Source organism: Danio aesculapii, chromosome 6 (assembly GCF_903798145.1).
Source record: "Danio aesculapii chromosome 6, fDanAes4.1, whole genome shotgun sequence".
NCBI classification, from domain to species: domain Eukaryota; kingdom Metazoa; phylum Chordata; class Actinopteri; order Cypriniformes; family Danionidae; genus Danio; species Danio aesculapii.
The window spans coordinates 20,028,683-20,045,836 of NC_079440.1; the positions used below are offsets into that span (position 1 = coordinate 20,028,683).

Consider the following 17,154-nt stretch of genomic DNA (forward strand, 5'->3'; position numbering starts at 1 on the left):
TGGAAATAATTTTCCAGGAGAAGGGGCTATAGAGGGACAAAGCTGAGAGGTGAATAATACAGTGAGGGTCATGGTTAGATGAAATTAACTTTGAAATGTACTCAAAATGTTGATGTCATCTAAATATTATTTATTTATGTATATGTTTGTACCTTCAACATTCACATTGAATGTGAGAATGTCAGTGTTTGATTGGCATGTGTACACTCCAGAATGAGAGTATTCTGCTGAATGGATGATGATCCTCCTCATGTTGCCATCTGACTGGATATTCAGACCCTCCTCTGCATGTAGCTTCTCTCCATCTTTGAACCATTGGACGGTGGCTGTGGGCTGGGACACCTCACAGTAAAGCACAATGGGATTGCCCAACTCAGTGGTCTTTTTGGTGTCCATCTCTGACAATGGTAAAAATTTCACCTCAGATACTGCAAAATCCAACAGAAAAACACTTCTGTTAGATATAATGAAGTCATTTATGTTAAAAAAGAGTGCAATTAAGTATTGACTTTGATGTGATTTTGATTGACTTTGATAGATGTAAAGTCAGAATGAAAATCTTATCTCATCTAATCTTACATTATCTTATTGATAAGTATTCACTCATTCAGTCGTGCCTTTTTTAAAAACAAATCTGTCCATGTCATTTTTATACACAATGTAAAAACTCGATCTTTCATTGACAAGAGTTCCTTCTAATGATGTATGCAAGATTACTCCAATCGTTGTACAATTATATAGACCAAAATCTTAAACCAGCCTATTTTTTCCCTCCTATAAAACATAATAAACTGTAACTAATTTCATATCTTTGTACTATATATATATATATATATATATATATATATATATATATATATATATATATATATATACTATATACTATATATACACTATAAGGGGAACAGATTGTAAAAACGTAATACTAAGCTGATGTTTATCAACATTTGCATGTCTTTCATGGTGACTAAAACCTTAATTAAAAAAGCAGAATCATCCACGTAAATGCTGACCTTTAATCTGTAGGGAGGCTGAATCTCGTACACCAGTGGCAATAAAAGTGATTTCAGCTCCATCATACACATTTGGCACTTGGCGGATTCGAAGGATGTGTTGGTTCTTTGACTGAGTCATGGAGAAGTGTTCACTTTGCTGCAACTGCTGGCTATTCAGGAACCATGTGCCAATCAATTCTGAAGAGAGTTCAATGGAGAACACAGCATCCTCCCCTTCAGTCACCACAGCATTCTTTAGAGGGCTTTTAATCTTTGGACCTGGGGCTGCAAATAATGCTAGACATTAACTCAAAACACATGAACATACAGCCTAACAAAAATTTACTCTGAAAAAAAAAAAACTCCAATAAATGTGTTTTTATAGTATATATTTTAAAGGTTTTTATATATTTTTAAAGAACACCTACAATAGGTCATTACTATATCTCGATATGCATATTCACAAATAATAGCCTAATGTAAAATATAAAAGCAAAACATCAGTAGGCCATTAGTATTGGATATTGCATTATTGGGGATGAGTCGTCTGCAAGTGTCTTATTAACTTGGACGGCCTCATGCATTCGTTAGCAAGAATTTTTTTCCCAGATAAATACACAGTGGCTGGGTCAGGAACTCTTTGCTTCAAGAAAATGGAATACAATAGTTCAGGTAACTATCTTGGTATTTCCTGCATATTGTGTTTCCAGTATTGCTAGGGCTGTGACCCGAAATGTTTGGAGCTGCCTCACCAGGGTCCAGTATGTTTCGATCAGTACTATTAGTCGCTGAAGGCGAATCAGTGAGACTGAATTTGTAAATTTTTTGGTCTGCCAGAGGATAAAATGAACTAAGGCAACATGATCATTCTCCCAATTGTCAACTGATAATTATTTTTTAAAAATATGATGTGACTCCTTACAGAGCTTGCTAAGGCCCAGCGAACAGTACAAAGCATTTTCCTGTTTGTCTTGCTGTGTTTTGATCCTCGTCTGTTTTCTGTTTTGATTCTTTGCCGCCTAGCCTGACCATTTGCCTTTCGACTACACTTTTTGGATTATCTGTATGCTACTGTTTGCCCCTGTTTTTGACCATTGCCTGCAAGACTTCTCTTTAAATAAAATGCACATGGATCTTTATCTCTGTTGTCAGTGTCTGCATGTTACACCTTAACCCATTCCTAAACCTACCCATACTACCACACCGTCCCTAACCCTACTTATATCCCACCTCAAGAGCACCAGAATTGTTCTATGATGCATTTATGAACACAGTAAATACATTGTATTTATATATTGATGCAAGTACATAGTAGTTAATGACACTTAATATAATGTGGGACACCTAATTATTCAAAGAAGAAAAATGTCTTGTCAAGAGCAGCATCACTACATTTGTTGGTTTTGCTTCCACTTTGTTGGACTGATTATTGACAGTGGAGCACGCAATAAAACAAATTTAACTTTTTTTTACCTTAAAATTACCTTTGGCTCACTAGAGACAGTTTGTTTTATATCACACTGCTAGTTTGTGTATTTACTTTCATTTTTACGTTCTTGAAAGTGTAAGGTGTTTCTGATTATTGGATTACATACTTGCAATTACTTTTATGCAAATTATTGTCAACAGCTTGAAAAAAAATCTTACCCAGATGTACTACTTTGGGGAACTCCACATGCCCACTTCTTCCATATTTATTAACACAGCAGATTCGGAAACGGAAGTCACCCTCACATGGCACACTATCACCCAGGACCTCAGCAGATGTGCCCGTCTCTGTTGTCAGACATCGCTGCCATTCCTGAGACCCCACTTCTTGGCGTTCTAGCACATACACTGACTTAGTAGTGGAGTTTTGTAAATTAGGCGATGGTGACCAGGAAAGGACGACACCATTTAGACAACAGTCAGTGTTCATCTGGACACCCACAGGACAGATGGGTGGGCAGTGTCGTGCAGCTAAATGAAAACAAAGATACCAGAATCAAAATATTAAACTCACATTTTTTATTTTTTTGTTGTTGTAATTGTGCTACTTATTATGAATCATAAAATCATGTTTGTGTTCTCACTTTTGACCCTAAGTTTGGAGCTTGTTGTTGATCTGCCTGCCATAAATGTGATTGTTCCAGAATCTTGATATGATGTGTTGACAAAGACCAGGATGTGAGTTTTGCCAAAAGATTTGATAATGGTTTGATGGGTTTCTTGCAACTGCAGTCCATCTTTAAACCAGCAGATGTCCATGTCGTCTTGTTCCACCTCCACAAAGAATGCTGCATTCTCTCCTTCCATCACCTCTAACCTCCGTGGAAGTTTCTTCACAATCGTACCTACCAGAAAAATAAGTAAACAGAATAAGCCAGATCTTTCTATTTCATATGTACATCAAGCTGCACTGCTAACTTCACTGACGAGTCAAAGGTTTTATTTATTTTATAGAAAACATACAGTGAATTGCCACTGGACACCACAATACAATTATATATATATATATATATATATATATATATATATATATATATATATATATACATATACAGTTGAAGACAGAATTATTACCCACCCCAGCGAATTATTAGCCCCCTGTTTATATTTCCCCCAATTTCTGTTTAACGGAGAAAAGATTTATTTCTACACATTTCTAAACATTATAGTTTTAATAACTCATCTCTAATAACTGATTTATTTTATCTTTGCCATGATGACAGTACATAATATTTGACTAGATATTTTTCAAGACACTTTTAAACAGCTTAAAGTGACATTTAAAGGCTAAACTAGGTTATATAGGTTAACTAGACAGGATAAGGTAATTAGGCAAGTTATTGTATAACGATAGTTTGTTCTGTAGACTATCGAAAAATATATAGCTTAAAGGGGCTAATAATTTTTATATATATATTATAATATATTATATATTATTATTATTATATATATTATTATTATTTTGTTGTTTTTTTTGTGTGTAAAGCGGGCCCCACACCTTCACTGCGACACTCACATGACAGTTGGAAGTAACGCACACCGGACGCGTACATTTGCGTGTTATTTCAAATTAAACTATTCAGATGGAGCTCTGTGTCACGGCAGAAATATAAACCGTGTCCTGAGTCATAGCTGGGTGCCACGGACAGCCGCCAACTTACAGCGTTGGTGTGCAATCCTTGATAAAATCTATGTTTAGAATTATAAAATGAATGGTGCTGCTTGGCGCGCCGTGGTGAGGCACATCCGGTGTGCGACCCCCTTAACACTTTATTTTGATGGCCCTAAAAGACATTCAACTAATAATAATAACTAACACACAACTACTGTTATTAGAGTAATAAAGACACTTTAATAACTCTTAATTTTGAAAAACTCTTTAAATTTGAGTGTACCAACATTCCGACATTCTACTAACTAGTAGAATAAAGTACTCCTAAGTCATTTTGCATTAACTGTATATCATGTCAAATATTCAATATGATCTCTTAACAATTTGACACTTTTTAATTTCGAAGCTAATTCATATGAATTTGTATGATCGCATTTGCATACTTTGTTAGAAATTAGTCAAGTCCCCAGTGACAGGTAAGTTTTAGGGTGAGGCTGGGGATGGGGCACCAAATGTCTTCTGATACTCTAAAGCAGTGTTTCTCAACCACGTTCCCGAAGGACCACCAGCTCTGCACATATTTCATGTCTCCTTAAACAAACACACCTGATTCAGATCATGAGCACATTAGCAGAGACTGAAAGATCTGCAATGGGTGTCACAGACAAAGGAAACATCCAAAACATGCAGTGTTGGTGGTCCTCCAGGAATGTGGTTAAAGCAGGGATGCCCAAACTTGGTCCTGAAGGGCCTGTGTCCTGCATATATTTTAGTTCCAACCCCAATTAAACACACCTGAAGCAGCCAATCAAACTCTTTCTAGGTATAATAGAAACTTCAAAGCAGATCTGTTGAAGGAAGTTGGAACTAAACTATGCGAGACACCGGCCCTCCAGGACCAATTTTGGGCACCCCTGCTCTAAAGAGTGTTTTTAGTTTTTAGAAATTTAGTTGCAAAGCAGTTAACAGAATACCCAAAGGGTACCATCAAAATAAATTGAACAGTAACCTTATTTGTAATACTTTTAGTTATTTTTAGGCTTCACTGCTTTTTAAAAGGCTGGTATAATTCTATTTCATGCTTTCATGAAAGTTATTTACTTTGTTAAAGAGATGGACTTTCATACTCAAGCATGAGTCAAGTTTCAATAAATGTTTAGAACATACCCCCCCCCCCCCCCTTCTTCTGGTTGGTTTCGCAATTTCTACATTTTATTTTCCTATTATTATACATCTTTATTCGTTCATAGACATCACTGAGCATTTTTTTTTTTTCACTGAGCATTTTACAAGCACAATTTATTTTTGTTTTTCTAGTAAATATATTAAAATGTTTGCAACCTATTGTAAGCATACATTATTGAATTGAAAGTACTGATAAGTTTTGATCTTTGACAAGCTCTGCTCATCTTTTTGAGCCATTGTGGGAGGGCAAATTTGAATTTAGCATCAATAATGCGCTGAACATTCTAATCATATCAGTGTTAATCACACTAATGTGATTGTAATCATCGAAGTGTTATAATTACAAAGTTATTCCCTGTTATATTTACAGCAAAATCACAGGATGTAGTCAGTCACTAAGCAGAAGCTGCCATGATTATGCACTTCTGACTAGATCCACCTCCAGCATACCTCCAGCTGCCCTTTTATCCAGGAGATAATTTTAGATTGTACAGGAAATTTTACAGAGAAGCTGTAACATTGTCTTAGAAATATTAAAAGACTAAAGACCTTTCAGAGAAAAGATGGATGCAGTACTACACTATGGGTACTCAAGATTAACATGAGATGTTAATGTTATACCATCATACGTCCCCTTTAATCCTTTCTTGAAGGTAAAATACAGATGTTCATTTGAATTAACAGCATCAATGTAGACACTGGCTTGCTTGGTTTTGGGACTTGTGGAGTTTAGCATCATTGTATTTGCTCTTCAGTATTTAGACTTTCAGCAGTGAAAATTAAAACACACTGAAATGAACTAAAACTCTGAAAACTGGACTGACACAGTTTAAGTTTACTTGAACTTCTATGTTAAGCTGCTTTGACACAATCTACATTGTAAAAGTGTTATAGAAATAAAGAAGATTATAATTGAATAGGTAACATTGACAGCTTCAAAAATGTTTAATCTTTTTATACTGTACCTTTAACTGCTAATTCTGCAATAGTCTTTCCACCATCAGGCATCTCACACAGGTAAACTCCATCATCATCCGCCCCAACATTTTGTATGGTTAGTCTTCTCCATGTGCCCTTCTGTTCCATGTTATACTTGTTTCCATGCTGCAACCTTTGATCCTCCAAGTACCATGCGGTGGAAATGGACTCCTCTGGAACCTCACATTCAAGAACAGCAAAATCTCTCTCTCTGAACTCTGCATCTTGAAGAGCTCGCTTAAATCGAACTGGAGGCCCTATAAGCAGAAGAGAAAACTCCCAATGATTCTTCTAATCATTTAAGTTTACCCAATGAATAAACGTGTCATAGTTCAGATATTACAGACTTCAGATTGAAAATTCACTATCTAAACCAGTGATGTCCAAACCTGTTTCTGGAGGGTCAGTATCTATGTTTGCATAAAAAATACTTTTTGAGCTTAAATCAATATGATCCTAAATTCCTTGATGCGCATCAAAAGTCATGTGTTTTTGCCCTCAGCAGATGATGTGATTGCATTACCAGTGAATTAATCTCATAATTTGCCACCATCAGAAAACACCTGATACCAAAATGATTTTGTATATTTACTGGATCTCTTGAAACAGTCTTGCACAGTGGTTTTCACAAATATCAGGCACTGCCTCGGATAACATGACAGAGATTGTTTCCGTGTGTCATGAGCTTTTCCGAGGTGCAACTTATTTAATTAGGAGGAAAAAAGAACTAAAGTAGTTCAGTTTGCAGAAACAATGTTTTTTTTTTTTAAATATTCATATATTGAGCAACTTTCGCTAAAAAGTGCCTATTTTTATTCTCTTGAATGCATGGGATGGAAACAATGTTTTATCCACATATTTTATGCAATAATTTAATTGTGTGCATAAAGTACGTTCACAACCTTGGATGGAAACACAGTTACGATTCACTTTTACCCAAAATACACACACAAATCAAACAGATAATTAAGGCTTTAAGACAAAACAAAATCTAGGCAAGTGTGATGAAGCTGTTGAAGATAAAATCTGCGAGACATTGGCCCTCCAAGAGTAGAAATATGAACCTCTGATCTGATCCTACACACTATACCAGGGGTGCCTAATCCTGTTTCTTGAGATCTACCTACAGTATCTGCAGAATTCAAGAATTTCTTTCAGCCCTGCTTCAACACACTTGTCTGTAATTAAATATTTTAATTAGCAGTTTCAAGTGTGAAATGGGACTAAATTGGAACTGCTACAGAACTTCCAGGAACAAGAATGGGCACCCCACACAATACATTTACACTTTCAAATGACAAAATACATCAAATAGGGTATGGCAAGCCAAGGATAGTGTTTAAAAACAGTTGTGATAATGCAGTCTCCAGGAAAGAACATAATCCTATAAGCTTAATTGCACTATAGATATACGCTATACCTCATTGCATTGTTGATAAGATTGCAATGATGCTGTCACTGGAGAATGCACTGAGCCCTATGGCTTTTCTCACCTTACATCACTCATCAACCATTGGTCAGTGTTTGTCAAATACATTGCTCAGTGCATGACTTAATATCTAAATATAGTTACCAACTATATAGTATATATATAGCAGATTGTACAATCTTAACAAATGGTTCTTTATTTTCATTAATTGTTCCTTGACGAATGTTTAACATCCATGAAAACTAAGCATTGCAGAAAATGTTCTTTATAATAGCTTAAATGTTCTTTAAATCATTCAAATGTTTTTCAAAAAAATTGACTTCAAATAACTTTGCTCTAAAACGTTCTTTGAAGAACCATAAAATGTTCTATGGCATTACTTTTGAAACCCCACTTTGGTTCTTCCTGGCACCTTTATTATTAACATTTCCTTTTATAGCTCCCCAACAGCCATTCTACATATTCTACCTAAGGAATACCATCAAAGTAAAGCTTAATCACATTAATAAAAGTGTCTTTCATGATTTAGTATGCAGCAAAGGGACCTACATCAACATATTAAGCACTTATTTTGTTACACTGAAGGATTTTTTCCCTTTGAAAATGCAGAATCGAGATGTACAGTTGAAGTCAGATTTATTAGCCCCCCTGAATTATTTATTGATTAGCCCTTCCTGTTTATTTTTTTCCCCAATTTCTAACAGAAAGAAATATTTTTCAACACATTTCTAAACATAATAGTTTCAATAATTTATTTCTAATAACTGATTTATTTTATCTTTGTCATGATGACAGTAAATAATATTTCACTAGATATTTTTTCTATACACTTCTATACAGCTTTAAGTGACATTTAAAGGCTTAACTAGGTTAATTGGGTCAACTAGGCAGGTTAGGGTAATTAGGCAAGTTATTGTATAACGATGGTTTGTTCTGTAGACTATCCAAAAAAATATATAGCTTAAAGAGGCTAATAATTTTGACCTTAAAATGGTTTTTAAAAAATTGTAAAACTGCTTTTATTCTAGCCCAAATAACACAAATAAGACTTTCTCCAAAAGAAAAAATATTATCAGACATACTGTGAAAATTTCCTTGCTCTGTTAAACATCATTTGGGAATTATTAAAAAAAAAAAATTAATTAAAAGGGGGGCTAATAATTCTGACTTCAACTGTATGTTAGTTTTATAAACATGGTTATCAAAGTTTAAAAAGGTACCTTTAACTGACAGTTGCACAGCACTCAGTGTGTTTCCCAGGGCATTCGATGCAGCACAGATGTAGAGTCCTGTATCCTGCTGCTTACAGTACAGTACTTTCAAGGTGTAATATCCCTCTCTATCCTCAAAAATGAGATGTCTTCGACTTGGCATAATGCTTTCTCCATTTCTCTTCCATACAATCTCTGGCTTAGGCTTTCCTGTGACATAGCAACGGAATTTGGCATGTTTGCCTTCAGTGACAGTGAATTTCTTTGCCTTTGACACATTCAGGTGAGGTTCTTTTGAGTGTTTGGCCCTTGAATGTTGTGGTGAATAATGACCGTTGGTGTAACCATTTGTCATGCTTCCCTCTCTGTGTTCTGGAATGGGCTCTACCAGGAGCACTGCTCCAGTTATTGCTTCTCCATGCTTGTTGACTGCTTTGCACATGTAGACACCTCCATCTGGAGTTCTTGTTTTGAAAATTTTTAACTGAAACCAGCCACCATCTTGCTGGCCCACATGAAAGTGGGCACTCTCATAGATCTCATTCAACTGCTTACCATCTTTCTCCCAAACCACCTGAGGCAAAGGATCGCCTGAGATCTTGCAGGAGAAGGCAGCATCTTCTCCACGATCTACTCTCAGTGAAAGTGGTTTGATCAAAAAATAGGGCTTGTTGTCTTGGAATGGGTCTTTTTTCATTTCCACCCCGACTTGTTGTTGTATCTTCATTTTTATATCTTGTTCTGGTGGAATTACTTCTACTTCATTTTGTTGGGGTGGTGGTGCTTGGGCTGGCTGTGTTTGCTGCTCTTGAAGCTCCTCTTGCACTTTAAGGGTAGCAGCTGCATATGTTTCCCCAATATTGTTCTTGGCTTTGCAAATATACTGTCCAGCATCTTCCATAGTGACCCCAGATATGTAAAGTGTGTACACTTTGCCATCTTGGGTAATACGGTAACGACCCTCAGGATGAATAGACTCATTTTTCCGCTCCCATATCACATCTGGTTGGGGATCTCCACCAATCTGACATTTAAGCACAGCATCTGTTCCACATTTCACCAGAACTGGCCGTGGGTAACCAAGCACACGTGGAGCACCACCAAAAACATCCATTTTTATTTTTACTGTCACTTATTTTTGTGTTTTATCAGAATTTGGAATGACACAAGTTTCTGTGGCACATACCCAGATCTGCAAAAAAGAACAGCTAATTTTACAGAGGTCATTGTTTTTTAATATGACATTTGAGATAACTGCCTTAATAACTTGTGCATTATGAGTGTTTCATTCAATTTATTATGAGTGTTTCATTCCTTCCCTTATTCCTTCATTTACTCGTTCTTTTCTGAAACATTTCAGCTGAATGATTCACACTAAAGCATTTGGTGATTTTAGCAAATGAAAATGATTCTAAACATTACTCTAAACCAGGGGTGCTCAACCCCGTTCCTGGAGATCTACCTTCCTGCAGATTTCAGCTTCAACATTGACAAACACACCTGAGCCAATTAATTTGGACCTGAACAGCACTTGATAATTACAGGCAGGTGTGTTTGATATGGGTTACAACTGAAATCTGCAGGAAGGTAGATCTCTAGGAATAGGGTTGGTCACCCCTGCTCTAAACATTATAAACATAATGAACAAATATATTAAATTTTGGCTAACAATTGACAATAACAAAGGACATGTTGGTACATTTCACAACTGTGACAAATATCATACGCTGTCCCATTTTTACAGAGTCATAAAAAAAGTGGGATAAAAAACATTCCCTTCCCTTATACATTAGAATGTGCCATCTTTAATTAATCAAATAATGAATTAATTTATCAAATATTAATTGACTGACTGATTTGTTCATTCAGAATATAATACTACTGATTGTAACTTTAAATGGATAAAAAAATTCCCTATACCCTTTCTTCTATAGAAAAACCTGGTTTGTAGAATGACAAACCTGGTTTGTTTTCATTTTTGGGTGAACTATGCCTTTGCATCATTATACATGGCCACTCTATTTCTAACAATTAAGTTTTACCCATTTTTAAGCAATAGCCTTTTAATTATTTAATAAATAATGAATAATTCTAACTAAAGATGCGAGAAACCTTGTAGCAAACTTTTGTGTGTGTTGTTTCAAGGAGACAACCATTCATTTGTGTTGTGTTTTATTTTTATTTGTTTATATTCAGTTATTCTTCATTTAATTATTTTATTTAATCATTTATTTATTCATATATTTATTTAGTGATTTATATAATTATCATTACATAATTTTGTTGATTATTAGTTAATGATTTGATTATTAATTGTCATTTTATTATGTTTTTATATTTTATTATTATAATTTTTTCTATAATATTGCTTTATTATTATTTCATAATTCAATAATTTTAGAATCTTATGCCTGTGGATTCAAGCGACACTTGTTTTCATGAGTAAAAGATAAGATAATGTCTCCATTTCAAGGTCTGTATTGTCTCTGGACAATGTTATGAATCTGTCATTTTTCATTGCTGTTGCTTCTGGTATAATAACACTTGTTGGATTTATCCTAGTCAGACGAAGTCTGAGCATTGAAACATATGCAACTAAGATTATTCAATAAACTCTGCTCTTTCTTTATCATCATTACTTTGCCCTGCTTTTGCTCCACCCTAGCTTTCTCAGTCAACTCCTATATTGATAGGAGACTATTATTTTTAGATAATTATTTTGTTATTATTTCATTTTATTCTTTTTTATTTTAATAGTAATGATGAATAATGACAGAATAATTATATGTCTCTTCATATCTCACTTATTTCTCAACTTGTTGATACTTGTATTTAATTTGCTTATTAAGCATACAGTATACAATAACTTTCAGTCGATTAAATAAAATCATTAGTTTGCACAGTAAGTGCTGTTTTTAGTACTGTAATTTTTGCATTTGTCTTACAACAATTTACGTTAATAGGAAGAACTACCTTTACCTTTTTGCAAATGCTCAATACTATGTAGCTTGTAAATGGTATATGGGATAGTAAAACATTCCTTGCATAAAGGAAGTCCTCTTACTGCAGTCAAGATAACTCTAGTCCCCTTCCCTACTTAAGCCCAGACAGCTGGTGCTGTATATCAGGAGGAAGAATTTAAAATAGCCTGTCCAAATAAAGACGCGGGAGAGCTGGCCATGTGCATCATAAGACAAAACATGTTAAGATGAGCCACTTGGACAAACACTCACAGCATCAGGATTCTATTTTCTAAATAAGGGACCATACATCTCACTAAAATTACTGTTAGCGTGATTCAAATGAGAGCTCTAAGCTAAGCTACAAACTCTCTGTAAGCATAAATTTCATTAAATTTATTAAAAAACAATATGGATATATGTGCTCATTAATCCTTTTAAAGTTATATGCCAAATCAATGCCAATCAGACTGCTTTTCAATGTCTTCTATATAGAATATTTAACACTGTTTAAACGGCATTTACACATTATGTGTTTATGTCAGTTCAAACATACACAGATTTCGCACAGCTTTTAGTTTTCATTCATTCATTCCCTTTCCTTCGGCTTAGTCTCTTTATTCATCAGTGGTCGCCACAGCGGAATGTACTGCCAACTATTCCAGCATATTTTTTTTATACAGCGAATGCCTTACCAGCTGCAACCAAGTACTGGGAAACACCCATACACTCTCACATTCACACACATACACTACAGTCAATTTATTTATTCAATTCACCTATATGTTTTTGGACTTTGGGGAAAATGCAGCACCTGGAGAAAACCCACACGAACACAGGGAGAACATGGAAACTCCACACAGAAATGCCAACTAACCCAGATGGGACTTGAACCAACGACCTTCTTGCTGTGAGGCAAAAGTGCTAAAATCAGAGCCATCGTGCCACCCTAGTTTTCAGTGTGTAAATGTAAATAACAGCAAAGTTTCCCAACATTTCTCAGACCAGAGAGTGGGGGTGTTCATTAGATCAAATTGCCTCGCTGGGTCTTCTAGAGAAGTTGTCCTAGATTACTATCAGGTCAGTCATCACAGCACAAAAGATAATGAGTCCACCATATAGTCATAGCGCATGTAGTATGTAATAGGATCATGTCAATTTTACTCATACTTGGATAAATTCCAGAAGTGTCCACTCAATTATTATGAATCATACTCTTATAACATGATTATTTACTTACCAATTGATTAGTATAAATGTATATTATATTAAATATAATTAATATCTAAGGACATCACTCACAGTTGGATTTGTAAATAAATTTGTAAAGCAGCAAACTGACCGTGAATACAAAATGTAGACAATATACTAAACTACTAATCTGGTTGATATGATATGATATGATATGATATGATATGATATGATATGATATGATATGATATGATATGATATGATATGATTTCTATTTGCTGATTTCAGACAATTGGATATTTCCCTATATACTGTACTTTAATGTTGCAGTCTTTAAAAACAAAAAAACAAACAAAAAATCTAACCCAAAATCAAGTTTAGGGATTCAACATTAAAAAGTGAAGTTAAATGTATTCATCAGTAATTTTACAAGGGATAAAACTGAACAGTCACAAAAAATTTAGTACTCTATGTTAGAAAAGCTTAAATGTGTGATTCAGTTTGTCTAGTCATTCATTTTAAGACACTTTTACATTTTCATTCCAAAAGAAGTCAAATACAAATATAAAAAGTAAAAACTCACGTGTCAACAGGGGTATTAAATCAGAATTTAGGACCAGCCAAAACACTAATATTCAGGATCTCTTCTTTAGACCAAGAGGATATAGACCCCGATGTCAGACTTTCTTCTTCAAGAAGTAACTTTTAACCCCTGTGTTTGTTGTGGTTTTTAAAAAATCATATTATTGTAGAACAATTTCAAAAGCCATAGAAAATAACTGCAACACATGGCAGGAGTCTCAGTCTTCTTAATACTGATGTAAATCCACTCAGGTTGAGCTCCAGTTTTTTTGCGCTGGTGCAGTTTGTTGCTTGAGCTTCCTGAAATGCCTCTATGTGTATACATGTGCGTCTAATATATGACTTTCAGTGTTCCTAAGCTCTCCTCGTTTTCACCACCAAACAATGCATCTGTCAGATGGTACTGGGCCTGTGTCGAAGTCAGTTTACAGCCAATAAATGCTTTCACAGCTGCCACCCACCCTACTAAAAATAGCACAGCTATCATCATTGGTGGAGAAGTGAGCTGCTAAGGTTAAATTTAGTCCACTAAACAACTTGACCCTAAAGGTCATTTAAAAATTAATACAATAAATGATTATTTTGCTTTTGTTCTATACAGTTACCATATCAGTTGCACAGTCACTTATTGAACTAAAAATCAGAAAGATGTAGAAGCACAAACCTTACATTTGAAAAAAGGAATTAAAAAAGTCTTTATATAATATGACTCAATGTCAAAACAAGGGCATATCAGAAACATTCCATTTTAAAATATAAAATAATAGTCTTATGTTCAATGCCAAAGTTCTAAATCCCATCGAATATAAATGTTCCAATCTAAACTAGTTTTGGATTGCATGCAGCAGTTTTTTGAAGCAGGATTTTTGAATGAGTATGTCTTATAACACTTTAAAATACTGGGCCAACTCTGTCAATTTGTCCTAACCTGTCAGATTTTCCTACCGTCCATTTAAAATGTAGCTAGCACATTTTGATGATGAAATATGCTACCTATATTATTGTGTTTTGATGTGTAGTAGTGTGATATGAGGCTGTAATATTGACCTAACCCAACCCCAACACCATTCAAATATAGTGTTGGTAGCACAATGTGTGGGGTAAGATAAAATGTCAGGAAATCTGTGTTTCATACGGCAGAGTGGGCCAATCAGTGTACAAAATTATGGCTCCTATAATGCTGTATTAGTAAATATGAGCAATGAAGCATCTGAAAAAGAATTCGGTATTGTTTTACCATTTGATCTTTTGCTCAAAATATTAAACCAAGCATGCAAAACTGAAAACTCATGTTTTTGGACAATACTACAGTATATGCGATTAAAAATTTCAAATTATTTGTGGTGATCTAGATAATGTCTGATTGTAGTTTTGAAGACTTTCTGCCCCAAGACCCAACTACAGTAACTGCTGTAATTCTCCAGCCCATATTCCTGGATATGTTTTACCACTCAAATCATCCTCCTACCACATTGTTGGTATAAAATAGCCACACATTCTTGTCCAGAGTCATTCATAACTCTCAGCTGACTGAAATGACTTAATTAGTACACTGAAATGGGCATTTTCAGTTTTTTCTCTATAGACCTACTTGACATGTTATGAAACTCAAAAACCTTTTCTCCAAATGAATGAGATGTCCTCTAACCCATAATGTTAATGACATGATGTTTAATAACATGATGGTATTAAACTTGGCCAATGTTACCTGTTACACTTCCTGTCAGCATTGATGATTATGTGTGAAGTTATGCCAATTAACTTGTCACCTGTGCAAATCAAATTGTCCTAACCTAATAACCTAACCTCAAACAATCACCATAATCATCTCCCTTAAAATGATCAAAATTATTACCTATTTTCTGTTTTGTAGATCTTCATTTTCCAAGAACTTTAAAATGCCCCTGCTCAACATATTGAATCACTTGACTGAAGAATTCCAGATAGCTAATTAAAAGTGGTTCCCATGACCTTTTTGTCATAACAGTTTTCTTGGAAGTGCCCTGTCTGGCCAGCTGCATCAATGTCCACCCTCTCTCATTTCAATCACAAATATGGCAACATTTAAACTTCATGGTACTGTTTTTTTTATTATTATTATTTGTTTAATGCCAGTGGGCTTTTTACAACTACAGTGGACTTCACAACTCACAGGCATGAAGTTCAAAGGGCAAAAATCGGCTAAAGGATTATAGTAGCTCTCGACATGCAAATATAATATAAGGACGTCACTGATCATAATCAGTCCCAGTTTCACTGAAAAAAATTCACATCAAAAATGAAGCATTTGTTAACCTCTCAACAAATCATATACGTGTAATTTGACTGCAGAGTGTGCCTTGAGGCATCTGTAGAGGAGATATTCATTATTGACTGGGGCAAAGAAAGACAAAATAAAGTTTGGGCTAGCTACATAGCACTGTGTGTAGAGTCCTTATGCAATATGAAATATAATAAGTTGTCAAAGGTTTGGAATAGATGTTAACAGCTACAATGGCACAATGGAACTACAGCCACCTTCACCATTAAACCTGCATGTAACGTCTCAAAAAATTTGAGTGTTGCAGGCACGCTAAATTAAGGTCTGTAACACATTTCAGTTTAGAGAGGAGGAAAATGCATGGTGCTAATGAATGAGTTTAAAGGCTTCTGTGAACCTTTTAAAAACTTACCATACTGTATATTAGACATGCTCTTTATGCATTTATGACTGACACTTATGTCACAGACCTAAGGGTCACACTTTATTTTGATGGTCCGTTTGTTAAATAAAGTTACATTACATTGCAAGTACACTGTTAGGTTGGGTTTGGGGTTGGGGTTAGGGTTAGTGTAAGTTGACATCTACTTGCAAAGTTTCTTATAGTCAGTTAAATGCCTTTTGAAGGAGCAGTATCAACATATATTAAGCAGACAGTCTACTAATATTCAAATGGACTATCAAAATAAAGTGTTGCCAAATAATGCAAAGAACTGTGAGCTCTGAGAGCTGCATGACTGCATTTGTGACAGAATTATATTTCAAGAGTTTACACTTAGCTATTGCTTGATACAATTTGCAGATTTGGCATACTGTCCCAAGAGAGAACTCTGAGCTCGAAGATACTTGAGCCCAGAGCTCCCGCTTGGTCATGTAGCATGACAGGGGGTTTAAGATTAGGTAGATCTCGGGAACTCCCACTGGTAAATGTGGAAAGGGGTGAATGGGGTGATTCCTCTAAACGAAGAAAGGTAGGATGAATGGGTTTATTTATTGGAGGCTAGAATTCATCTGATTAGTCAAGTAATGATGTCTGATTGAACTAGCAATGATCAATCATGATCAATCGTGATTAATCATATCACATGCTCCTCTCGAAATTAGTTTTTTTTTTTTTAATTTCATGTAGCATAAAGGGTGATCAATTAGGAGGCAGATCTCTCCATCAAAAAAAAAAAAACTGACATCTGTAGTGAAGCCTCCCAAAAGTCAAAATTAAAGCATATCAGAGTGTGCCAGCAAAGGAATGCAGAAAATGCCGCA

The 17,154-nt window shown here is 35.1% G+C and overlaps 1 protein-coding gene across 1 annotated transcript in view; it reads right to left on the reverse strand.

Moving 5' to 3' along the window:
• Positions 1-14,035, reverse strand: part of obsl1a (obscurin like cytoskeletal adaptor 1a) — a 40,266-nt gene extending 26,231 nt beyond the window's left edge. The window contains exons 1-7 of the mRNA XM_056459746.1: positions 13,633-14,035; positions 8,908-10,090; positions 6,246-6,515; positions 3,068-3,328; positions 2,643-2,954; positions 1,014-1,280; positions 153-428 (exon numbers count right to left, since the gene is read on the reverse strand). Coding sequence (XP_056315721.1) covers positions 153-428; positions 1,014-1,280; positions 2,643-2,954; positions 3,068-3,328; positions 6,246-6,515; positions 8,908-10,012 — 2,491 coding nt within the window. The 5' untranslated portion in view covers positions 10,013-10,090; positions 13,633-14,035. The remainder of the gene's footprint in view (positions 1-152; positions 429-1,013; positions 1,281-2,642; positions 2,955-3,067; positions 3,329-6,245; positions 6,516-8,907; positions 10,091-13,632) is intronic.
• Positions 14,036-17,154: the final 3,119 nt, after the last annotated feature.